At 47.6% G+C, this 26963-nt stretch overlaps 1 protein-coding gene across 1 annotated transcript in view; it reads right to left on the bottom strand.

Moving 5' to 3' along the window:
* Positions 1–18505: 18505 nt before the first annotated feature.
* The window catches only part of IGSF11 (immunoglobulin superfamily member 11), a 255698-nt gene continuing 247240 nt past the window's right edge, over positions 18506–26963 (bottom strand). The window contains exon 7 of the mRNA XM_075593642.1: positions 18506–24289. Coding sequence (XP_075449757.1) covers positions 23848–24289 — 442 coding nt within the window. The 3' untranslated portion in view covers positions 18506–23847. The remainder of the gene's footprint in view (positions 24290–26963) is intronic.

Raw genomic sequence — 26963 nt, 5'->3', positions numbered from 1 at the left:
GCAAGAAATCAGTTTTGACTGATTTCACGCACATCGCGCGCCCCCTCCCGCTTCATCGCGCATGCGGCCGCACGCTGTATAAACGCGATAACTGCCTTTGGGCAGTCTGATCGCTCAGCATGCGGATGTGTCCGCGCGGCCTGCCCCTCTATGGACGCAGCCTTACTCCTGAAGGGAGCACGGCCTGCATTTGGGCTGACCCCAGAACCTCTGTGGCACTGCTCTAAAGGTTTTATTCAGGGGTATCTGAGGCGGTGAGTCGTCTTTGGCTGTGGAGCTTTATGAATAAGCCACTAAATGATTATTATCTGCAGTCAATTTGAAAGGTTTATAAACCAGACATCCCGGCTTTAATTACAATGGTGCCTTATGAAGTCTTGCACATTCATCTCATGTTAAACGGGCATCATGCCTACCACCGAGAAAAAGCTTATTACCTTGGAAAACAAGCAATGCTGGGTACAACTCCACTGTTCATCACCATCACATCATATGGATTGAGGCTCTTCCTTGTTCTGCAATGTGTTGTGTAGTTTAAAGATGATGAGAACATTTCAGTTGAATTTATTTATTTTATGTATGTATATAGCAAATAAAAATCCCACGTTGTGAGCACATTCACATCTCAGACAGGTCTGCAGCCCTGCCCTTCCCCATTATCTCTTAGCACACCGTGCTTCCATTGCAGCCAGGGATTCTGGGTAATGACATGCAAATGAGCATACCGTGTGTCACCCTTTACATTTTAACATGGAGCCCTATACGCGTACGCCTGCCGCATTACACAGCTTTTCAGCACAGCCTGGGTTAAAGAAGTGCAAAGCCAGTAAACCTACTCACAGACTAGTTGGGTCTCTTCAGTGCGAGGCTGGTTACACTGACTTTGCAATGTGAAGCTGGGACCTCCACCGTATAGCAAATAAAAATATCACTTGTGAGCACATTCACACGTATTCAAACCAAAGGAATCTCACAGCCAAATTGGTATTTACAAACCTGAAAGATTTTAGGTGAGGGCTCTGCCCTGGGAACTGGCTACACCAAAGCACCACAGACTGTTATTGTGTCTGTGTAACCCCTCGTTGCCCGACTCCTGAGGAGTGTCACTGTGAGGTACAGTAGTGTAGATGTGGTGCCACAGACTCTCTTTACCGTCTCAGGGTGCTGGCATTCTCCTGGCTGGTGAGCTCTCAGGGTGGTAATAAAGGGCGCCAGGAACTTTTATACAAACAGGACAGGCTTTATTGACAGAAAGGCTTTTCTCTTAGATTCTCTTCCCTGTGTCCATACAGCTCCACAGGGAAGTGCACATGGCTTACATCACTCTTGTCTTGTAAGTTGTACAGTACATATCACAGGGGAATATTCATTTCAATAACCTCTGAGATCATGGAGTCCTCTGCAGACACTTTCCCAGAACTTCTGCCTGGGGATGTAATGCCACCAGGGTTCCCATCTACCCCTCATTAATACAAAACCCAGCTGTCCTCTTCAGTGACCTGATGTGCCTACTTCTTTCAAGGCCCTAGAGACCCCATGTGTTTGGAAATCCCACGCAAAGGAAAGCTGCCACGCTTATGGCCTTGCCATTAGCTAGTGAGTGGCCCTATCTATGTAGGAACACTTCCCTGACTATAAAACAACAAAGGTGATCTTACATCTGTAGCACTGCTCCCCCTCCCCCACCCACCCCCTTCCTCTCTGGGAGATGTTACTTCTGCTACTAAGATGTTGTGGTGCTGGCATACCTGTGACGGTCAGGAGAGCTGAGATGTCCGCGTTGGTGTGGGGACAGGGACAGGCTTTTGATGTACTCAGACTTCGTTCATGGTGACAGCGTCTCCAGCTTCAGTGAGCTCCAGGAATCCCAGAGCAGTTCTCACCAAGGCACACTTCATTCTCTCCCGTGCCTAATATACTGCAACTCAGGCAGGGGTATATAAAACAAAGGGCTTTATTGCAGACGGTACACACACAGTGGATGCACGTGGATAGCAGAAGTTCCCCAGACCTCTGGATGTGCTGGACCTCTGGTAGTATTGAGGTCTCTGTAGAATTTAGATGGTCTCGGGCACGCTCATCCCGGATGGGAGAGTCTCACAGCCCTTCCAGTCTCTCCCGACTCCACAGTTTGGGACTAACAGTTTGGCACTTCCTCTCTGAGATCTGGAAGGGGAGGGCCTAGTGTCTCCACCACTATTGGCTGTACACAAACACCAGGTCAATGCCTCTTCTGTCAGCCAAAGAGTAGCATGAGGGGGGTTCAATGCCCCTTGGAATAGCTTGTCACAGCCAGCAGAGCTATCTGGACTTATGTGACAAGGGCAGAGAGGCAGCTGGGACCAGCCCTGTTACACATCATTACACATAGAGTTTCACACTTGCTAGACTAGGACGACATACAGCCTCTTTCACCTGGAGTCCTCCTGGTGTTGATGGGGTACTCCTGGGGTCTGAGGCCCAACCCCCTATACCTCTACCTTTATACCACTTAGTGACCTCACAGGTCACCATAGTTGCAGAGGCGTGGTTGGGCTCCTCATTACATACTCATTACATAGGGAGGAGGAGTGGCTCAGTGAGTAAAGACACTGACTGGCACTGAGAGTTTGAAGCAGGGGAGTCGGCTCCTTGTGACCTTGGGCAAGTCACTTTATCTCCCTGTGCCTCAGGCACCAAAAAACATAGATTGTAAATTCCACGGGGCAGGGACCTGTGTCTGCAAAATGTCTCTGTAAAGCGCTACTTATAACTAGCAGCGCTATACAAGAACATGCTATTATTACACTCCACCCCTGATACTGGACAAATTCATGGGTGTTCTCCCAGAATAGGGGCGGGGCTTACATGGCAGCTGTCTGAATTGCAACAATACCTTAAAGTCATTGCCTTGCTACACCGCCCCAGACATTAACCCCTATGTACTTTTAGTAACCCAGAGGGGGGTTACATCTGTCTTTCAAAGTTCAATGGCCAACGTTGTGTATCCATAATGCGGTGGAGCACAAGAAGCCACGGGAAAGGAACAGCCAGACAAGGGTGGAGAAGCTTGGTGTGTGGCTATGGCCCTTCCATCTCCCTCACTGCCAGAGCCAGAGCGGCAGACATATTTCTGAGCACGGTCTTGAAGGCCGCCCTGGAATGGGCTATGGTTCTGGTGGAGCACATGGATGGCTGAGTGGTTCTAAAATCTTGCATTTGTCAAAGGAACAGTTATCATTTGCACCCAAAACGTGTTTTAAAGGCAATTTTCTTTCCCAACAAGCTACTGTTTCTAACCACCAGAATACAGCATCGCTACTGTTTCTAACCACCAGAATACAGCATCGCTTCTGTTTCTAACCACCAGAATACAGCATCGCTTCTCTTTCTAACCACCAGAATACAGCATCGCTTCTGTTTCTAACCACCAGAATACAGCATCGCTTCTCTTTCTAACCACCAGAATACAGCGTCGCTTCTGTTTCTAACCACCAGAATATAGCATCGCTTCTGTTTCTAACCACCAGAATACAGCATCGCTTCTGTTTCTAACCACCAGAATACAGCGTCGCTTCTGTTTCTAACCACCAGAATACAGCGTCGCTTCTGTTTCTAACCACCAGAATACAGCGTCGCTTCTGTTTCTAACCACCAGAATACAGCGTCGCTTCTGTTTCTAACCACCTGAATACAGCGTCGCTTCTGTTTCTAACCACCAGAATACAGCGTCGCTTCTGTTTCTAACCACCAGAATACAGCATCGCTTCTGTTTCTAACCACCAGAATACAGCGTCGCTTCTGTTTCTAACCACCAGAATACAGCGTCGCTTCTGTTTCTAACCACCGGAATACAGCATTGCTTCTGTTTCTAACCACCAGAATACAGCGTCGCTTCTGTTTCTAACCACCAGAATACAGCATTGCTTCTGTTTCTAACCACCAGTCGCTTCTGTTTCTAACCACCAGAATACAGCGTCGCTTCTGTTTCTAACCACCAGAATACAGCGTCGCTTCTGTTTCTAACCTCCAGAATACAGCATCGCTTCTGTTTCTAACCACCAGAATACAGCGCCGCTTCTGTTTCTAACCACCAGAATACAGCGCCGCTTCTGTTTCTAACCACCTGAATACAGCGTCGCTTCTGTTTCTAACCACCAGAATACAGCGTCGCTTCTGTTTCTAACCACCAGAATACAGCGTCGCTACTGTTTCTAACCACCAGAATACAGCGTCGCTACTGTTTCTAACCACCAGAATACAGCGTCGCTTCTGTTTCTAACCACCAGAATACAGCGTCGCTTCTGTTTCTAACCACCAGAATACAGCGTCGCTTCTGTTTCTAACCACCAGAATACAGCATCGCTACTGTTTCTAACCACCAGAATACAGCATCGCTACTGTTTCTAACCACCAGAATACAGCGTCGCTTCTGTTTCTAACCACCAGAATACAGCGTCGCTTCTGTTTCTAACCACCAGAATACAGCATCGCTTCTGTTTCTAACCACCAGAATACAGCATCGCTTCTGTTTCTAACCTCCAGAATACAGCGTCGCTTCTGTTTTTCATAAGATTATTATGGACACATTTGCATTTCAAACTGCACATCAGAAGGATGTTGGGCAGCCAATGTGGATGGAAATGTTAGGATTTTGGGAACTACCGAGTCCTCACAACCCTTTAGCACTGTATTTAAAATGTTGGAGGTAAAATACATTGCCTTGGGAAACTTTTGCCTCCTATTCCATGTTTGTTCTTGCTAAGTATGAAGGTGCTGCATTCAGGGAGGAGGCCTGGTGTTGGATGAAATAGAGGATAAGCAAGCTTTCCACTGTCTACTTTTAATTCAATCACAGGTCACACAAGGATGAATTTAGCTTCTGAAAATAAAAAGCACAGAGCGCGTGCCCACTGCACAATAAAGTATCGTGTACATACAAGTTTCTCCGTGCATACACAGAACCCACAGTGCAGCCATATTGAACTTATGACAATGCTGCCGCCTACTGGCCATCACTAGGAATAGCAGTATCATAATGAACTGCTTCTGCGAGCTATAATCGAGACTCATAACTCAGACTCATTCTGCTGCGTTATTATTACATCCCTGATTCATTTTCATGGCTGGTTTTATTGCGGCTTTCATGGATGATGGCTCAACAACATTGTGAATAACCTTTTGGAAGGTCCCATCACTAAAAGGGTTAATGGGTGGCACCCCTGATCCTTATTATGAAGGTAACCTAGACTTGGTATTGCAGCACTTAATTTATTGAGAGCTTCATTACCTCGTGTTGTCTTTCCTGCAGTGAATAGGCCCTTTAAAAGTAAGTTAATGGGCAACAATATGACACAGGTCACCACTGTTATGGCTCATCTATAGAAGGCAGACTTCCTCATTCACAGAATTGTCCTCATATAATTCAGTGGAGCATCAGTCTTTACAATTGTTTCACTCAAATGTATTCACTTATTTGTGTTCCTGGGATCATAATATCTATTCTAGGCATGGACTATGAAAAACAGCCATCCTTGTGCAAGCCTTCTGTACAGTAGCTACTGTAAGAGTCACTCCATACTCAAGCTTCCCTGCTTGTGTGTATACATTGAGTCTAAAGGGTCTAATGCTAAGGCATGCGTTTCACATTTTTATTGGTTAAGAAACCCTAGAATTATATTGTGAAATTCTGGGGTTCCCCAACCATCTCCCCTTTCCCGACTATCTTCCCCCTAAACGGTTCTCTCCCCCCGTTCCGTCTCTCTTTCCCTTACACTCCTCCTCTCTCTTCCTCTCTTCCACCCCGCCCTCTCTTCCCCTCTTACACCACTTACACTCCCCAGCTCTCTCTTCTCCTCTTACACCACTTACACTCCCCAGCTCTCTCTTCTCCTCTTACACTCCACCCTCTCTTACCCTCTTTCGATCCCCCACCTTTGGGGATGATTCGGTGGCGCGGCCATGACATCACGGAGCGGGTTTGCCCTCAATGGGCGAACTGCTCACATGACGCGTGAGCAAGACAAATTCAATTTTGCTTGCTTCGGCAAGCAGCTAAGCGCCGAGCATGTGCAGGCGCTCGCTCACGCTGGCCACACACATTGGTGCAATGTGTTTCATCGTGGCCAGTGTAAGCGCGCTCGCCCGCTCAGCACCACCCTGGCCACAGCGTTAGGCTCGTCACAGTCTGGTCCAAATGGTGGTCCATTCCTCCCTGGACATGAGTACTTGAGCATAACTGTGGTACCCAAATGGCTTTAACACCTTCGCAACCTCTGAGGCTTTCATGTCCGAGTCCCGAGCTGACTTGATGGCACCAGGCTTGGTAGCCACATGGTCTCTCGGAACCGTGGACCTGGAAGTCCCCAGCTCATATACCGTGCACAGGCATATGTACTTTTATACACTTTAATAAAAGGTACTTTCACATATTTTTTCTAAGTCCATTGGTTATGGGGAATAGAATGACAAAGGGTGCAGGTTCATTTTCACCAGCCGTATCCCCACACTGAAAACTGGACTTAGACTTTTAAAACCCTTGCAACCTTATCTATAGTTGGAGTACCCCCAGAACCCCTATACCAGGCTCTGGGTGATCAGGGGATTAACTGGGAATCCCCCCTTATACTAGGGACCCCTTTTCCATTTCAGGGCTACCTTGCACCCCTATGCCCCATTTACCTTTCTGGTCTGTGCTGAAGCAGGGAGTCCTAGCGGTGAGTTGCGCAAGCGTTTTCAAGGGGAGATTTTGCCGGAGCATTGTGTCTCAATATATCCGAGAAGCCGACCTGATTCCCGGGTACATGTTTGGGGTATCCGGCAACTCTGGAACCCTGCTACCTAGACACATTCTGTCCGTAAAACCCCCCTTGAAACTCATAGCCTAGCAATCTCTGCTTGCTGGCACACCTGGAAAGGTAAAACACAGAAAATTCTTTATTGTCGCATAATTACATACATTGCAGATACAATAAACAGGTTCAAGAGCTGACACTCTAAAACCCCAAATATGGATCAGAGGTAACCAGATGGGCTTAATTCCTTTATTGAGAGCCTGGTTACCCCCTCACCGTCACATTACCCCACTCTCTCTTCCTCTCTTACACTCCCCGTCTCTCTTCCCCCATATTGTGATATCGGAAATAGTTACATGGAGCAATAAGAGGGCTTACAGTAACACACATATTACAATGGTACAATGTTGGCATCTATAGTGACCAGTAAGGGTGACTGAACCATAAATGCTAATTTCCTCATTTTCCACCACACAACAATGACCCCTCATGATACTATTCAATACTATTTCTCCTTTGCTGATAAATTACTTTTAGTGTTATGTAAAATGTACCATTGACATCCTGGCCACCCCAAGGTTAGATGTATATGAGCCTGTAGATGTTCTGCCGCAGGACTGTACGATCCATTATTAATGATGGCCATACAGTGCATTGATCGTACACTGTTGGATTGTCTACTATTGCATTTTCAACATTGAAATTTAATTCTTAATCCATAAATCTAACCTTACTGGAGCCCCATAAACATGTATATATTTAAGCATAAATCCTTGGAACTCAGATTTATTTGCTTTCTTTTTTCTAATATAATCAGACGTGTACGTTCCCCCAAGTGCTTGACTGCGTGGGTCATAAATCTGAGATCATCTGGTTCCCACAATATTGGAAATTAAAAATTAATCATCTCGTAGGTTCCCTGAGATGGTTAACATGGCTACTGGCTACTTCAGTAAAATTACATCAGTAGCATGAAGGATGTGGAGCATATACTCAGAGATGCCTTCAGTGGAATGAGCCAGTGGAATTAATATGCAAACACAGACACTTTTCTTTGTCATCACTGTTCCTAAGTGACTGATGGACAAGGAAATTGCTTGTTGCTTTATTGGATTGCAAAGTTTTAGTTTCAATATGTCTGTAAACAGAGGCTCTCGCGGTATAAAAGCAATGAGATAATGCACTGGGACGAACCCACAATGCTGACCACGTTGAAAAATAAAATTTGTTTTAGTTTGCCGATTTAATTAAACATGCTGAATGTGCACCTAACACAACAGTACACAGCCCCTGTGACAGCCAAGGAGTTAATACATCCAGCGGTATCCAAAGCAAATATATGCCGTTGTATGGGGAAATACAACATGGCAGCATTAAGGCTATTGCAAAATAATCCCTTGATGAAGCCAGTTTTGCGAAACGCGTAGGATTAAGCAAGTTGAATGGTCTCATATTCCCAGAGTCCTTGAGAGATCCACTTCTGGGTATCCCCAAACCCGTGGAGTGGTATGTCACTGCGCTTCTAGTCAGCGGACAGAATGTCGCTCGCAACCGGCGGTGTGGCAGTCAAGTAGCAGCGCTACGCGAGTGCTCTGAATAAGGCTGCGGCCAGGCCGGGAGCGAGCGTGCTGGCACTCGTTCGCAGTGACGTCACGCTTCCTGTTTGGCCGGTAGATTCGTGGCCGGCTAGGTGCGCGTGTGTCGGGGGCGTGCCCATGACGTCACGGAGCTGGTTCACCCTCATTGGGCGAAACGCTCACGTGACACGCCAGCAAGAGGCAAATTCAATTTTGCTTGCTTTGGCAAGCAGCTAAGCGCCGAGCATGCGCAGGCGCTCGCTCACGCTGGCCACACACAGAAATGTGTATCATCGCTTCCAGCGTGAGCACCCGCTCAGCATAACCCTGGCCGCAGCCTAAGAAGGTGCTTGCGGTTGGCAGGAGGGAAAAGGAACCCTCATTAGTGAATCGAAAGGACAGAGCGGTATGCTGACCAGATCATCCGGCAAACTGTTTTTCCTTTGTACCCGGTGATTATATCCCTGTTATCTTGTAAGTGCATCTATTTTTGTGTGTTTTGACTATGAAAAGGTTTTGTTTTTTTATTTATATCAACTCCCCCCCCCCCCCCCCCCAAGAATCCTATTGCAAGATAATACCAAATCCAGGGCAAGGAAAGCAGGTTTTAATTATTTAACTATTTAAGTGCCGGGGAAACAAATATTGCCCTGCAACCATGTTCTCCACCTGTACCAGCACTGGGGGGATTTGCGTCATGGTTCACTTAATTTGTAGTATTTCTTCACCCAGATGTAATAATGCGAATGTAAATAATACTCTGCATATACGAATTAGCATACATCCCAGGTATTTCGTGTGTGTGTGTTCGGGTTGATATATACTGTGTGTAGCACTTGAGACTCTCTCTCCCCACCATTAGATAAGATAGACTTAATGAGTCATGTCATTTGAAGCTAAAGCGACACAGTGCTCACTAAGGCTAAGGTCCCGTTGCACGCGTCCGCACGGCTGGCTTGCTTGCCGGCGGCGCGTGCAACTCGCTGTACCGCGATCTGCGGTCTACAGGATGCTTTTCTCGGAGCGGGGGGGGCGTGGCCAAACGGGTCGGGGGGGGCGCGGCCATGACGTGAGGGGGCGCGGCCATGACGTGAGGGGCCGGAGCGGGAGGTGGGAGGATTGACTGGGAGGATTGACAGGGAGGGGAGGATTGACCCCCCCTCCTCCTGTTCAATGTCCCTCCCGCCCATCCTCCTGTTCAATGTCCCTCCCGCCCCTCCTCCTGTTCAATGTCCCTCCCGCCCCTCCTCCTGTTCAATGTCCCTCCCGCCCCTCCTCCTGTTCAATGTCCCTCCCGCCCCTCCTCCTGTTCAATGTCCCTCCCGCCCCTCCTCCTGTTCAATGTCCCTCCCGCCCCTCCTCCTGTTCAATGTCCCTCCCGCCCCTCCTCCTGTTCAATGTCCCTCCCGCCCCTCCTCCTGTTCAATGTCCCTCCCCCCTCCTCCTGTTCAATGTCCCTCCCCCCTCCTCCTGTTCACTGTCCCTCCCCCCTCCTCCTGTTCACTGTCCCTCCCCCCTCCTCTTGTTCACTGTCCCTCCCCCTCCTCCTGTTCACTGTCCCTCCCCCTCCTCCTGTTCACTGTGTGTGTGTTCACTGTGTGTCAGTCAGTAAGTGTATGTGAGTGTCAGTCAGTGTGTGTGCGTGTGTCAGTCAGTGTGTGTGTGTGTCCCTCCCTCCCATCTCCTGTTAACTGTCTCTCCCCCTCCTCCTGTCCACTGTCCCTCCCCCCTCCTCCTGTCCACTGTCCCTCCCCCTCCTGTCCACTGTCCCTCCCCCCTCCTCCTGTCCACTGTCCCTCCCCCCCTCCTCCTGTCCACTGTCCCTCCCCCCTCCTCCTGTCCACTGTCCCTCCCCCTCCTCCTGTCCACTGTCCCTCCCCCCCTCCTCCTGTCCACTGTCCCTCCCCCCTCCTCCTGTCCACTGTCCCTCCCCCCCTCCTCCTGTCCACTGTCCCTCCCCCCTCCTCCTGTCCACTGTCCCTCCCCCCTCCTCCTGTCCACTGTCCCTCCCCCTCCTCCTGTCCACTGTCCCTCCCCCCTCCTCCTGTCCACTGTCCCTCCCCCCCTCCTCCTGTCCACTGTCCCTCCCCCCTCCTCCTGTCCACTGTCCCTCCCCCTGTCCACTGTCCCTCCCCCCTCCTCCTGTCCACTGTCCCTCCCCCCCTCCTCCTGTCCACTGTCCCTCCCCCCTCCTCCTGTCCACTGTGCCTCCTCCTGTCCACTGTCCCTCCCCCTCCTTCTGTCCACTGTCCCTCCCCCCTCCTCCTGTCCACTGTCCCTCCCCCCTCCTCCTGTCCACTGTCCCTCCCCCCCTCCTCCTGTCCACTGTCCCTCCTCCTGTCCACTGTCCCTCCCCCCTCCTCCTGTTCACTGTCCCTCCCCCTCTCCTCCTGTCCACTGTCCCTCCCCCTCTCCTCCTGTCCACTGTCTCTCCGACCCTCCTCCAGTTCACTGTCTCTCCCCCCCTCCTCCTGTTCACTGTCCCTCCCCCCTCCTCCTGTTCACTTGTCTCTCCCCCCCTCCTCCTGTCCACTGTCCCTCCCCCTCCTCCTGTCCACTGTCCCTCCCCCTCCTCCTGTCCACTGTCCCTCCCCCTCCTCCTGTCCACTGTACCTCCCCCTCCTCCTGTCCACCGTCCCTCCTCCTGTCCACCCCCCCTCCTCCTGTTCAATGTCCCTCCCGCCCATCCTCCTGTTCAATGTCCCTCCCGCCCCTCCTCCTGTTCAATGTCCCTCCCCCCTCCTCCTGTTCACTGTCCCTCCCCCCTCCTCCTGTTCACTGTCCCTCCCCCCTCCTCCTGTTCACTGTCCCTCCCCCCTCCTCTTGTTCACTGTCCCTCCCCCTCCTCCTGTTCACTGTCCCTCCCCCCTCCTCCTGTTCACTGTGTGTGTGTTCACTGTGTGTCAGTCAGTGTGTGTATGTGAGTGTCAGTCAGTGTGTGTGCGTGTGTCAGTCAGTGTGTGTGTGTGTCAGTCAGTGTGCATGTGTGTGTTTGTCAGTCAGTGTGTGTGTATCAGTCAGTGTATGTGTGTCTGTCAGTCTGTGTACGTGTGTGTCAGTCAGTGTATGTGTGTCTCAGTCAGTGTATGTGTGTCTGTCAGTCTGTGTGCGTGTGTGTCAGTCAGTGTATGTGTGTGCGTGTGTCAGTCAGTGTGTGTGTCAGTCAGCGTGTATGTGTGTCAGTCAGTGTGTGTCTGTCAATAAGTGTATGTGTGTCAGTCAGTGTGTGTGTGTGTGTGTCAGTCAGCGTCTTTCATCTCCCTCCCTTGACGTCACTGATGGTCTCTTATGCCAGCAGTGACGTCACTTCATCACAGAATTGTGTTACAACACAAGGGATTTTTCGGATTAAAATATAGATAAGTTTCCGGGACAAACCCGGAGTGGTGGAAACCCTGTCCGTGTCACTTCCTGCTGCATTTCCTGGCTCGGCGCCTCTCTCTGATCCTCCGGTTCTCCAATTGAATGTCTGACTGGAGGACCAGAGAGAGGGACCGGGCCAGGAAACACACAACCGTGTTTTACCAGTGTGACCCTCCCTGCCCGGCTTCCAGGGAGATTACATCCGGGTGTTATATTGTCCCATTTGGGGCTCCTAATGGGTTCTGTACAGGTGACCCTAACTCCTTTTGTCGGTGTGGGAACTGTCACTTCGCTGCTGCCGTAGAGGACTGTTAATGCCGATCCACTGGCACCGTCCTAGTTACTGAGGCCCTCTGTGGCATGCTGTTTGCATACTTCAAAGCGACTATTGGACTCCCTTAATCTTGTTATGGGATCCTAACTCAAAGGGTACTATCCCTATCTACAACATAATAAATAGAGGGGCCTGGTCTGTGCTATTACTTTATAAACATTACTCATCCACTCTCCGAGGCTCCTGTACTCTTGTCCTCCTGGAACCTAACATTCTCGAACTTTCTCCTCAAAACTTTTCCCCCCTGGGCACCCCTTCCTGCTCTCCTTACCGGCTCGCTCCCCCCTCCTTCCTTGTCCTCGGTGTCAAATGATGCCACGGGGTCATGACATTTAATGCCGCGTCGCCAAAGACCAGGTAGGAGACATTGCGGAGGCCTTACACGATCCCCCGGCATTTCATTTAAATGCCGTGGGGAAGGGCACAGGGCCTATGCAACCGCCGCACCCCGCTGAAAAATCTTGTGCCCCCCCACTTGCGCACCCCTGGTGCTTTTCTTTTGTTCCCTGTACACTGCGAGAGTTCACTTGTTGTGGAGAAAGAAGTTGCTGAAATCAGTTTGAAAGTGGGATTCAGGGGTCTAATTTCCCCCAAAATCACACACTTTTGACACTTGACACTTGAGTTCAAAATCACTTAGCACAGATAATGCATAATATAAACTATTTAACACTGGCATCATCCGATCAGCCCCCCTTGCTCAGATGAGCATCGTGCTCTCTTTGTACCATTATATTTTAGCACTTTGGACCACTGGGATTTATGACACTTTTCTGTTGATAAGACCGTGCGTTAATGGTAAAAACTTTATTTTTACCGCGGTGTGTGTACGAAAGGTTTCATGCTTAAATAACGCCGTGATAACTCTCCTTTCATAACACCAATATGTGGTGGCTAAATTAAAAGCTAGGATCATTTAACGACAGTGGGGCCTATGCAGAGAGCAGCGCTTTTTAAAATTGGAGAGGGGAATAAAAAGTAGGTTTAATGGACAGTTTTATTCTCCATATGCAGAAATGGGCGAAATCCGCTATTTTTAGCATTACTGCATGTGGAGAATTGTAAATGAGGTGATGCGCGCAGCTGAAAGGGGAAAAAAAAATCGCGCATTTTTTTTCCCCCTATAGCCGGCGAGCTCCTGCTTCTTGCCAACTTTAGTTGGCGGAGAAAATTGAAGAAAATCGTGCCAAAAACAGCCACTAGATGGCGAGCGCGCCTTTCTGAATTCGGATATTTTTCAGACTGGCGAGATGTAGTTTCTCGCCAGCCGCGCGACGAGATTTTGAAATAGAAAAAAAAAATGGCGCGTTTTTCCTACCTCACCATTTTCACCTGTTTTTTGCGCGATTTTCTCCTGAAAATGGCGAGATTTTAAATAGCGCTGCTCTCTGCATGAGGCCCAGTATCGCTAATGTAGAATTAACGGCTAATTACCTATCCACGTGCTACTCTCTCTAATATCTGATACCTGGCGATATCGGGCTACTAGCAAAAAATATTGACAATTGTTATAACTTACCCCCAGCTGGCATTTGGCCAGTTTTGCCTGTGTTTATAATGTTCTCCATAGGCACAGTCCACATAAGACTACCCATGGTAAAAATACATCGAGATGTAGCCATCTTTATCGCACCCGTCGGCGCTCTCCGGGACATGAAATTGTGTGTTAGCTTGGTCCTCTCTCGCCTGCAGGCTGATACCAAACAATGTATAAAGAGAATTAGGTGATGCTCAAGTGCCTGTCTCCATAATTAAAGTCCAACAATAAGAAAGGTTGACAATGCTGGGTGCTATTAGCAATAAACAGAAATTCCAGTCACAATCCTGAACCTGTATAGGGGACTCTATACCACCCTGAAGGTGGGGGGTCAGCATGTACATACTCCTCCCCTCCTCATTGGGTTGGCCCCAAGGTATTGATAAGTACTCACTGTTGTACCCAGCAGTCTTCCTTAGCCTGCAGCCGTGTCCAAATCCAGAGATATCCAAAGCAATTGTATGTGCAGCGCACAGCAAAACAGAGAGCAGGTCTGGCAAAAATGACTATTTTATTGAAAGAGCATAAAAAACTCTCCGTTTTGCTGTGCGCTGCACATACAATTGCTTTGGATACGAAACAATGTCCGCCTCTCCTGCTGGTGCATTCTGGATGTTCCTCTGCAACGCACCAGCGGTCGTACATCTGTAATATTAACAACGTTGAACTTATTATTATATTAACCCCGAAGAAACCCAAGTGGCCAGCTAGACATGGTCAACCCACCACTAGTTTGCCACTTGGGCTACCGAAGGCTTCACATTTGCAGATAGGTGTTATTCTTTTTGTATGTGTTGACCAGTTGGCCGCCTAAAGACATTACCTTGCAATGCATTGTAGCCTCAGGCATTATTAAAGGGGTTAAATCATTTTCTGCCGTAGGGTTTTATTGTAAGACCTATTACACAACCGTATGGTAGAAAGGTGTGGTACAGTATCTAAAGCCCGAACCCCACGTGATTGGATCGCCAGCGCTGATTTAACGCAGAATTCCATGAGCCGGCGCTTATTTGTACCGCGGTTTAACGCTGACGCCAAGTTACCCCTTTTTTGGTGTACGCAGGAGATTGAATATCGCAGCCCGCGTATGAATATGTAATTCTTTGTAAATAGGGTGGAAAATGTCAAAACAATATTGCTGCGACCCCAATATTTTATAACACCATTTTGTTACACTGCAATATTGACCGTCCGTAAATCTAGGCCACAGGCAGAAGGGTAATTTACAGGCAATTAAAATATATAAGCCATAAGGCTCCTTACAGCTTAGAGAAAGACAGGTGCAAAAATACACCAATATAGGTGCTCAGAGGTGTGTGTGAATTGCTGGAGAAGTATCCCTTCAAGGTGTAAGTTGTGAGCATAGGGCAAAACTGACCGGGTGAGAAGGTCTCTAACAATAATATGGCTCCCCAAGAGCACTATAGTAAAATATTGTGAGACTCACCCTGGTCCAGCTGTACATGCCGTGCCCATGATAGATATCCTGACGTGTAGCACCGCCAACCCTCGAACGACTCGTCCGTCGTGAGGGCGGTCTATGACCGGCGGTGTGTTGTGACTGCTCCAGCAACCCGGCGTGCGACCGGGAACAGCAAGTAAGAGAAAACGCCTCGTGAAGAGGAGACACGCGATGCACCGCCGTGTACACGAAATGAAGGCTGGCCAGCTGACTTAGAAAAAAACTTTGTTGCTACCGATGTAGAGCTAGCACACTTTGACGCGTTTCAGCCAAATGGCCTTTGTCAAAAAGTCAGCTGGCCAGCCTTCATTTCGTGTACACGGCGGTACATCGCGTGTCTCCTCTTCACGAGGCGTTTTCTCTTCCTTACAGCTTAGCACCACTTAGGTGAATATATCTGCTGACAGATATTGTGATTTCAGCAGAAACCAAGGCAGTCAGAATCTATACCTCAAAGTCCATACATCATACAGGTGTGTGCTCTGTCCCTGACTGAGACACCTTTGCATAATTTTGTGCGGATTACACTAAGGCAGGAATACCCAAATACGAGGGGGCAACTCATTCCTGAAATATTTCCTTTTAGTTAAATTTGCCACTTGGTTTAAAAAAAAGAGAGAGGCACTTGGGTCCCCAACACAAGACTGTGATGTCATGTCCATACCTCGAGAGAGCGCGTCTGCGTGAAACGCGTTGGTGGGGCGACACCTCGCCGTTTGTCTTCATGACCAATAAATAATATTTTTTTGCGGAATACGCACTCTTAGTCCGTCACTGTTGTTCCGGTAGTAGTGCATCGTTCTTTTCATCTGCTGCTGTATCTACTCTTACAGCGTTAGCACACCCAGGAACCGTGGACATATGGAGCCACGTTTTATGACGTAATATCCTCAAGTTAATTACTGAAGGTGTGGTGGACTTTATCTACACACTGCTAATTCTGGGCTAACGTTTGTGTTTTACCTTTACATCGATGCATTGTGTTCAGGCAAGTGTGTTTTACCACCTGCCCAACGCTTAATCCAGCGGTGCGCAGACTGGGGGACGCGGCGGTTACAGAGGCCCCCGAAGAGCGCGAGGCCTCTGTAAATTTACTTACCGGCTTCTTGTCCACGCGTCTCCATGGCAACGCGGCGTCAAATGACAGTGCAGGGAGTTTGCACACCCCTGGCTTAATCTACACTATTTCAAACTAAGGGTCCCTTATGCTGGAATGTTGTTCATGACATTATTGTGTCTGTACTGTACACCAGCTCTTAGCACCACACAATTTTTTCAATTTCATGTCACTTGAGGCTGATCCCAACGGGCCGGATTGTTCTGTCGGGCAAGGCGCTGCAAGTACCATGATTACTGTACCTCCGGGGACCCTCTGGCTGAAAATAACTTTTACAAATGTAGCCCTGGGCCCCATGAGGTCCTGGAGACCCCCCTCCCTTGGAGCAGCCCGATCGCGGGTGCCGCCGGAGCCAGCGACGGACCCGACGGCTGTTTCCAATGGTGGGGGCCGAAGCAGGGAGTAGTGCTCTGCCTCCGCGAGCGGGCCGGTTGCCAGGGGACGCGATCGGGCCGTCGCTAGGGCCGTGGTCGCGTCTCTAAGGACCCGGCGGCTCGGGAAGCAGGGCGCCGCCATTGCGATGCGTGTTGCGCATGCGCAGGGACCGATAGCGCGGAAGGCCCCCAGAGAAGTCGCGCGAGAGCAGGGAAAGCCCAGGGGAGGTTAGGGCAGCCAGAGAAAGCTTGCGCAAGCGCAGTGCAGGGTAGGAAAAGCCCGCGAAGCCCTAGCCTGCCAGGGAAGGCTCTGAGCTGGGACTACAGATCCCAAGAGCCTTTGCGCACCCCACGTGATGCCAGGGAGCCAATAGGGCTTAAGCTGTCCCTGCAAAAGAGATACTTTTCGCGCGCTGAGGCCACGTTAGGCAGTCAGAGACCGAAGCAGCCCAGGGAAGGAGGTAGGGTACAGGAGTCCGGGACTCCCTGTACTAGGCCAGTATTCCCAGGGTCTGAGGTAGCTAGTTACTCCAAGAGAGAGAGTGTTGCCAGGGACTGCTCTAGAGAGAGGGACCCTGTCACTCAGGATAGTCAGTTGGAGCAGGGGAGCTGTGAGGGAAGGAAGGGTGCGGGGAGCGAGTGCAGCTCCTGCGGCCCTATAGGTACCCACACCCCAGATAGGCCCCAACCCCCCACTAGGTTAGTGGGTAAGTGCTGAGGGAGGCCCAAGATAGGGACGCTGCCCTTAGTGTTAGAGTGCTGCCTTGTCAGAGTCACGGCTGTCAGTGCTGTGAGGTCTGACAGGCAGGCACCTTGTTGCGCAGCACGTTGGCTGCCAGCATCCAGTGGGTCACAGCTGGTTGCTGCAGGCGCTGGGATTAGTGAGGTTTAGGGGACTTGGAGAGTTAGGGGAGTGGGACAGGTCATTAACCCCTGTAGGCCCCTAGGAGTTTCCCCAAAGCCACTACAGGTTGCTGTGCTATAGTGACGGCCTATAGTATAGCGCGTGCCACTTAGATAGATAGGGACACAGCGGCTGCTGCTGTTCCTGTGAAGCGGTTCGGACCCACGTTGGGGTCCACAGAGACTATTCCAGAGTGGGACCGCCCTGGCGGTCCGCGTGCCAGGAGTAAGGTTGGAGGATCAGACGGATTCATCACACATCTGACCCTTTGCGAAGCCAGTTGCTGATCCGAGTACCGGAGTGCTCGGCAGGTACCATACCATCATAAGTGCACCACCGGGCCCTTAGCGTAAATAGTGACTGCGCAGTCACCCATTGACTCTCTCTGCAAGAGTGCGGGACATTGGGTGGGGTTCTTTGGACACTGGGTGGGACACTGGGTGTTGGGGAAGCGTCCTACGAGACGTTGCAGTAAGTGTCTCCTCGTGAGAGGGACACAGGTTATATTATGGTATTGCCGTGATATGTTATCTTGCATGTTAGTAAAGTCCTTAGTTATATTACTTCATGTCTATGTGATTATTGTGATTGTCCTGCGAGGAACCACTCCCCCTTTGGTGGGAGCCATCGCAGGTGGAGGCGCTGCACCGATTGTAAGTGGTTGTCCATAGTATTGTAATTGCCCCAGGTTCCCCGTGGCGGAAGCTCAGCCCTCCTGTGAGCCAACAGGTAACGCACCACACTCGAGTAACATTGTATGTTCCCTGCACCCCCACACTGTAATCTGCGATTGGGGGGGGGGAGGGGAAACCCGTTACACAAAGAAAAATCAAGAGGCAGAGATAGCTGCTAAACAAGAGATCACATGGTCGTAATGCAGTAATGTCCGGGGGACAAGACAAACTATTGACATTATAATCTGCCCAGGCACTTTCCTCATGTATAAACATGACAAGGGCTGCTGTACATTGCTGCCTGTTCTGGACCTGGCCAGCAGGTGGCAGTACAATACTATAGATGCGGTGACAGACACAAAACAAGACCAAAAAAAGACCCGTACATACTTTGTTTAACAATAATATTTATCAACAGTTATATAACAGAACTGAAACAGGAAAGTCCAGGAAAAATACTTTGCTGTTAGTATTTTCATTTTTTTTTCTTCTTTATTTTTTTATACAAAATGTACAAAATAATTACCAGCAAGGTGTTTTCATGCCCTTTAAACATGATGATGCTCCCTGATTTTTATAAGTCTCCTGCTCTTACCCTAAATAATACCTGTAACATCCCATAACCAGATGGGAACAAACCCTCAGTACGTTACACTCTGAGAAGATGTAAGGCCCTTGAGATAATGGGACATGGTTTGTGGGGCCCAAGCTGAAATATTTTAGGGCACCACAACACACACTGATTCCCATTTAGATCACAACAAACACTTTGTAAACAGCCTTAAAGCAAACATTTGAATTGAGAGCGGTTCATTTGTTGGGTCCCCTTATCTTTACCCCCATTCATAGGAACCAGAGTATTATTTGGGTTTGATGTAGTGTAAAAAAGATCACACAGATTTATCTCTTCGTTCTCATGGGTCCGGTTTGATCTTAGGGGGGCGAGGGACGGCGCCATTAACCCCTTCAGTAGTGGCAGGACATTACTGAAAGATGATGCATACCCTGGCTCTCCACTTCTGGGCTTAAATTCTATTTGGGAACCACTGTTATTATCATGAAACGTTCTTTTCATGAATTGTCTGGATATAAGGTTGTGATAAACCCAGTAACAGACACAAATCCGTGTGTATTAGGTCTCCTCAGGCGGCTCTTACTTAGTTCAGCACTAGTACTGACCAGTGATATGACACTGGTTATTTGTACATTTGTCACACACACACTAATTTGTAGGTGACACTAAACTCATTGGGGGTTATTCTTTGGCACCCTCAGTGTAATCAGGGCACAGAAACTTCCTTTGCCTTCTTGTTCACAATTGAGCCGCAATTCTAAGGAAAATAGAGACCTGGAAATCAGGACCGGGCTGTGATGATGTTAGAACAAGTTACAGAACAGTCATAATAGGCCACTCTACAGACCAGGGGTGGCCAACTCCAGTCCTCAAGGGTCCCCATCAGGTCGGGCTTTAAGGATATCCCTGCTTCAGCCCAGCTGGCTCAATCACTGACTAGCCAACTCCAGTCTTCAAGGGCCACCAACAGGTCACGTTTTAAGGTTTGAGCCACCTGTGCTGAAGCAGGAATATCACTAATACCTGGCCTGTTGATGGCCCGAGGACTGGAGTGGGCCGCCCTTGCTTTAGAAGGTCCTTCAGGTTACATTTAGAACATCTGCGGACGAGCCTCGGCATTGCTAGAAAGGTCTGTAATACTGTATGGTGCCGGTATTCTGGCAATACCAAAGGGTTAAAGGAACCCCCCCTCCTGAGATACTTACCAGTAAAGTTACAGGGATTAAATCTCCCTCCAGGGGAAATAAAGATGGCTGCCAAACCTCAGACAAATAGGAAGCCGTGACATCACCAGTGGCGGATTCCTATTGGATGGCTATTTAAATTCCCTTTTAAAAAAAAAAAAAAAAAAACAGGAAGTGATACTGGTAACTGGTAAGTATCTCTACAGCCGGAGGGACCCCTGGCCTTAAAATAGCACCCAATAATCCCGTAAAGAAAAGGTGAAGGGGAGGCATTGCTGCTTTAAGTATAAAAAACAAGTGGCTTTGTTTAAACACAATTATTTACTTGTATCAGTTTTTTATATCTATATATAAATGGAACATTTCAGTTGCAACTGCAACACCAGATTTGCAAGCCCCCCTAACAGCAAACGTGTTCAGTCACGGCTTCGGCCTGTCGTACGTGCCCTTCTAGCATTGCCACGGTTAAGAGATTGTCGCGGGCTGTGGACCACTAAAAAAACTCCTGTCCTATTCCAGATTTTGGCCAACACCTCTTCCAACACACAAAGCTGCAGGGCCACTAATACTAGTATGTAAATCAAATAATCTCCCCTTCACCTGGTAACTATAACAATAATGTTACATTCGAACCCTCACACGTTAGGGTTTTTTTTTTTTACCATGCAAGCCATAGCAAAATGAATGTGCTGCCAATTATTCCACCCCAGAGGTGGCTATTTAAATGCAAGGGAAGCTGTGCAGGAATTATTTTGTCTTTGTTGGGTTAAAAGTATTCAGGTAAAAGCAAGTTGTAATAATATATACCCTAGGTAACTATCGAGACGCTCTTCGATGGCCGCAATAATGCATGTTTCCGGGGAGGTGTGCAAAAAAACAAAACTTAGAAATGGGTTCATCAATGCGTAACATTATTCTGCTCAGATATTTATTGTTATTCTTTAGATGTTTAGTACCAATTATTCTCAATAAAATGATTGTTAGATTTTTTTTGTTCAGAATAAAGTAGTCAGAACACAGAATACATAAATGTAACTACTGTATTCATATTGGCATTGTGCCATTGTGTGCCATTGTGTGCCATTGTGTGCCACTAAGAAGTACAACGAGGAGTCTTTAGAAATCAGACCTCACATTTTATGCTTTCGAACTACAGATATCTGTAGTAACCCGGGGGTGTTGTTTGCCAGGTCGCGGGGAGTCAGAACGTTCAAAACGTCCAAAATGAGAATAGCGTATACCAGGGGAGCTAAACTCCAGTCCTCAAGCACCTCCTCCCCAACAGGTCAGGTCTTCAGGATATCCCATCATCAGCATGGGTGGCTCAATCAGATTGAGCCACCCATGCTGAAGCAGGGATATCCTGAAAACCTGACCTGTTTGGGGCGAGGGGGGCTTGAGGACTGAAGTTGAGCTCCCCTGGTGTCTATCATGCTTTAGAAACATAAAACCATTCTACCAAATTATTATCTGTCCAAATGGCTTTTAGCTAGCAATGTATTGTAATGTTGTGATATCAGGACTGGTTTAGGAAATACATCCCTTCTGTCTCAGAAGGAGCCCTGGGGAATCAGACTTTTCAGGCTGTATTTTATCTTCCTTCTGCCGAGTTGCTAATTGGTTGTTTGTATTTGTAATGGACAAGGACACACACAGAATAACACACAAGCCTCCCCGGAGGTTCAGCTCCCTTCCTATTAAGGGACACGTGCTCTGTTGACCTGTACCCCCTGATGGCCGCCATATTGTATACTGCAGCAGTATTTGCATATTGTGAATAATGGTACTTACATTTTCCTTAACTCAAATCAAGCATAGTGAAAAGGACAATAAATCTGTGGTTGTTTGGTAGACATCAAAGCACCCAACGCCCACACTGAATGAATTTCTTACGAGTATGATACCTGTCAAAATGAGAACCTTTTTTGTTATTACAGCATTCTTGAAATATAACGCCTGGCACACTTGGCAACGGACTCCCGAAGACTTGGTTAATGGCCAATGTTTGTGACATCCATCGAGATTCATCATCAGTTGCACATAGAGTATTCTATGTGGATCCAACAGTTCACACAACTGTCAGAAACACTGTAAATATACGGACCCTTGAATGGCTTCTCACAGAAAGTGCATAGTCCTTCTCAATAGCCAGTGGAAAGGATTTGTAGAATGAGAAGAGATTCCACTTGAAAACCACAGGCTTCATTTTATTTATTTATATATATATACAGCAGGGCCCCGCTTCTCGGCGCTCCGCTGATACGGCGGCACCGAGAAGGGGGCCGCCATGTTGAATTTAAAATCGTGCATGCGCAGAACGGGCGGGTGCGCCCGGCGCGCATGCGCAGACCGCCTGTTGCGCGCGCAGACCGCAGGCCGCACATGCGCAGAACGGCGAAAATGCCGGTTTGCGCATGCGCAGCACTGAAAATCGCCGGATCCGCTTTCCGGCGATTTTCACTATACGGCGGGCCTCTGGAACGGAACCCGCCATATGCCCGGGGCCCCTGCAACGGAACCCGCCGTATGCCCGGGGCCCCTGGAACGGAACCCGCCGTATGCCCGGGGCCCTGCTGTATAACACTCATTTGAATGAGAATTTAAGCATTTTGCAATCTCTACTGTCCCATTACCTTTTTGCAGCCTGGTTTTCAAGTGCTTGTCTGCCAAATAAAATGTGGGAGTCATAGGTAAAGTGGACACAAGCTGTAGAAAAATGGGGTGCCCTTTAAAATATGAGGGAAGTTCGCTTCACTAAACCACCATGTACACCCAGAGATAAAAGCAATAGTATCTGGGTAAAGCTGTTGGTAAAATGTATGTGGAAGGCATCACAAAACGAAGAGGTGAATGCAGCTATTGGATGGAACAGCTACAGGTGGTTACTGGATGAAAGGGTGACACAGGAAAATAATATAGTGACTTCTGTTAAATAACACTAATGCGTGTTCTATGCACATAATATCAGTCCAGGCTATCAGCATTTAAGACATCATCTATTTAGTATCAACATGAAATAAATCCGTTGCACGTTCGTTGCTGTTGATGAGCCTCAGCTTGTGTTTCATTCAAGCCCTTCTTCCAGTGATATTCACAGTTCTGCGCCCATTCTTTAAGGAGAACTCATAGGTAACTGCCAGTCTGTATACAGTTCGTCCGTGTCCATTGACCAGTGCTTTAGATCAGGGGGGCTCAACTCCAGTCCTCAAGACTCCCCACAGGTCAGGTTTTCAGGATATCCCAGCTTCAGCACAGGTGGCTCAATCAGTGGCTCAGATTGAGCCTCCTGTGTTGAAGCAGGGTTATCCTGAAGACTTCAACGGTTGGTGGCCCTTAATAAATAGAGTTGGCCAGTCAACGACTGAGCAACTGATTGCGTCTCCTGTGCTGAAGCAGGGATATCCCTAATACCTGGCCTGCTGGGGGATCTTAAGGACTGGAGTTGAGCACCACTGCTTTAGGTGTACTTTAGTAAAGTGCTGGAGTGAGAGAAGATTGTAGGGAGTGACTGCTGCCTTCTTTATCGTGGTCATAAAGATATAAGAACAGAATGGACATAATTATAGCTGGTGTTCAGTGGCGGGCGCCATAGCACCTTCTTCGTTTAACAAGAAAACAAACAGATTTCCAAACAAGGCAGGCATTAAAAAAATAAAGCTGTGGATGGGTCTGTGTATGTGAGGAGCTACAAGGGGGTGAGGGAGGCACATAAGCTATTCTGCGCTGGAAGCCCTTGGGCTGTGCTTGGCACTGCAAGGCTGAGTTCTAATCTTTGAAAAACTGTCCACATTTTCCTGTTTTATCCTTGTACCACGGCTTTGTCAGCGCTCTCAGGAGAGCGAAGGACTGGTTGGTTTACGCACTTTTAATTGCCTGCCAGGATAAAAGGAAACGAGAGAGCAGCAAAGGATGGTTTTCCAACATCCCACAAGCTAGCACTGCTCTCCTCGCTGCTACAGAAATCTGCACGCTACCTATACCAGCGAACCCGCTCTGCTCTGTGCTGGGACCATCACAGGCACAGCACCTATTCTCTCCAACGTGGACTGGCTCACAGCGTAAGACCTAGTTTGGGATGGCTTTGCTTTTCTGCCAACTGTGCCATTGCTCCTAGCTCCAGTCTTAGGAGAGGGGGCAGTGTTAGCTGTGACCACCAATGTCTTTGGAGGACCTTGAGCAAGTTGTCCACCGTTAGCGTAAATTGGCCGAACAGGACCAGTGCCTGAGCGAGCAGAGGGCTGACGGCAGCCATTGCCATTATAGTGGGCGTAAGAACCAGTGGCATAATTAGACTTGGCGTTATTCCAAAAGTGACCATTGTAGGTGTTGGTGGACGTGAGGGTATCATGCTCAGAGGAGGAGGCATCGGGGTGAAATGCTTTGGTAGATGAGCACTTTGGTGGAAGGTCATCCTCTCTACAAAGAAGAAGAAGAAACAAGGAATTAGTGGGTCCTGCACATATTGTCTTAGCAAGGAAGCGATAAATACGTCCACAGGTCACCATTCCTGGACTCAGATGTGGTGTTCTAAAAAGTCTTTAACCATTGTTTAAACATCCCAGATAAGCAGGCTACAGATCTGTACGGGGAACGCAGGATATTTCTTCTGAATTATGCAATAAAATAGCTGCAACGTGTTCTGCTAAACGTTCAGTAATGAACGGGAGGAAGGCCCTCTAACAAAGTATTGTTACCCCATCCAAGAGCGGTTTTGTGGGTGAACTCAGAGGAACTTCTAGCACCTTTTGTTTTAGGAATCAACACCCACACCATGCAATGATTATACAATTATCAGCAATCTAGCTGGAATACTAATTGGGATGACCTAGTAAATGCTTTTCTGCCACAATTCTTTATTTAAAGATGAATTGTTTATTGTAGTTTACAGGTAAGATATACTTTAGACTTTAGAGATTTCATTTTTCTGCATTCTACATCAATATAAGTAACTCCTAGATATATATTTAAAAAAATGCATTTAGTATATTATTACAGCTCCTCCACTTTTCCTTTTTAATGATGTATTTATATATATATATATATATATGCTTTTGTTTGTTTGGGCAGGGAATGCACTTTATTTTGATTGTATTACAGAGGTGCTTCAATGTTTCTCTCTGTAATAACACACACTGCACACTTTTGCACAACTTGTAATAGTGTAGTTCCCCTTAGTGATAGTATATAAGGCTTCACTCCCTTAGTGATAGTATATAAGGCTTCACTCCCCTTAGTGATAGTATATAAGGCTTCACTCCCCTTAGTGATAGTATATAAGGCTTCACTCCCCTTAGTGATAGTATATAAGGCTTCACTCCCCTTAGTGATAGTATATAAGGCTTCACTCCCCTTAGTGATAGTATATAAGGCTTCATTCCCCTTAGTGATAGTATATAAGGCTTCACTCCCCTTAGTGATAGTATATAAGGCTTCATTCCCCTTAGTGATAGTATATAAGGCTTCACTCCCCATAGTGATAGTATATAAGGCTTCACTCCCCTTAGTGATAGTATATAAGGCTTCATTCCCCTTAGTGATAGTATATAAGGCTTCACTCCCCTTAGTGATAGTATATAAGGCTTCACTGCCCTTAGTGATAGTATATAAGGCTTCACTCCCCTTAGTGATAGTATATAAGGCTTCACTCCCCTTAGTGATAGTATATAAGGCTTCACTCCCCTTAGTGATAGTATATAAGGCTTCATTCCCCTTAGTGATAGTATATAAGGCTTCACTCCCCTTAGTGATAGTATATAAGGCTTCATTCCCCTTAGTGATAGTATATAAGGCTTCACTCCCCTTAGTGATAGTATATAAGGCTTCACTCCCCTTACTGATAGTATATAAGGCTTCACTCCCCTTAGTGATAGTATATAAGGCTTCACTCCCCTTAGTGATAGTATATAAGGCTTCACTCCCCTTAGTGATAGTATATAAGGCTTCACTCCCCTTAGTGATAGTATATAAGGCTTCACTCCCCTTAGTGATAGTATATAAGGCTTTACTCCCCTTAGTGATAGTATATAAGGCTTCACTCCCCTTAGTGATAGTATATAAGGCTTCACTCCCCTTAGTGATAGTATATAAGGCTTCACTCCCCTTAGTGATAGTATATAAGGCTTCACTCCCCTTAGTGATAGTATATAAGGCTTCACTCCCCTTAGTGATAGTATATAAGGCTTCACTCCCCTTAGTGATAGTATATAAGGCTTCACTCCCCTTAGTGATAGTATATAAGGCTTCACTCCCCTTAGTGATAGTATATAAGGCTTCATTCCCCTTAGTGATAGTATATAAGGCTTCACTCCCCCTTAGTGATAGTATATAAGGCTTCACGCCCCTTAGTGATAGTATATAAGGCTTCACTCCCCTTAGTGATAGTATATAAGGCTTCACTCCCCTTAGTGATAGTATATAAGGCTTCACTCCCCATAGTGATAGTATATAAGGCTTCACTCCCCTTAGTGATAGTATATAAGGCTTCACTCCCCTTAGTCGATAGTATATAAGGCTTCACTCCCCTTAGTGATAGTATATAAGGCTTCACTCCCCTTAGTGATAGTATATAAGGCTTCACGCCCCTTAGTGATAGTATATAAGGCTTCGTTCCCCTTAGTGATAGTATATAAGGCTTCACTCCCCTTAGTGATAGTATATAAGGCTTCACTCCCCTTAGTGATAGTATATAAGGCTTCACTCCCCTTAGTGATAGTATATAAGGCTTCACTCCCCTTAGTGATAGTATATAAGGCTTCACTCCCCTTAGTGATAGTATATAAGGCTTCACGCCCCTTAGTGATAGTATATAAGGCTTCACTCCCCTTAGTGATAGTATATAAGGCTTCACTCCCCTTAGTGATAGTATATAAGGCTTCACTCCCCTTAGTGATAGTATATAAGGCTTCACTCCCCTTAGTGATAGTATATAAGGCTTCACTCCCCTTAGTGATAGTATATAAGGCTTCACTCCCCTTAGTGATAGTATATAAGGCTTCACTCCCCATAGTGATAGTATATAAGGCTTCACTCCCCTTAGTGATAGTATATAAGGCTTCACTCCCCCTTAGTGATAGTATATAAGGCTTCACTC

The sequence above is a fragment of the Ascaphus truei genome, chromosome 3 (assembly GCF_040206685.1).
Source record: "Ascaphus truei isolate aAscTru1 chromosome 3, aAscTru1.hap1, whole genome shotgun sequence".
In the NCBI taxonomy this organism is placed as follows: Eukaryota; Metazoa; Chordata; class Amphibia; order Anura; family Ascaphidae; genus Ascaphus; species Ascaphus truei.
Note: the sequence above shows the minus strand (reverse complement) of the source record. Positions and strands in the feature narration are given on the sequence as shown.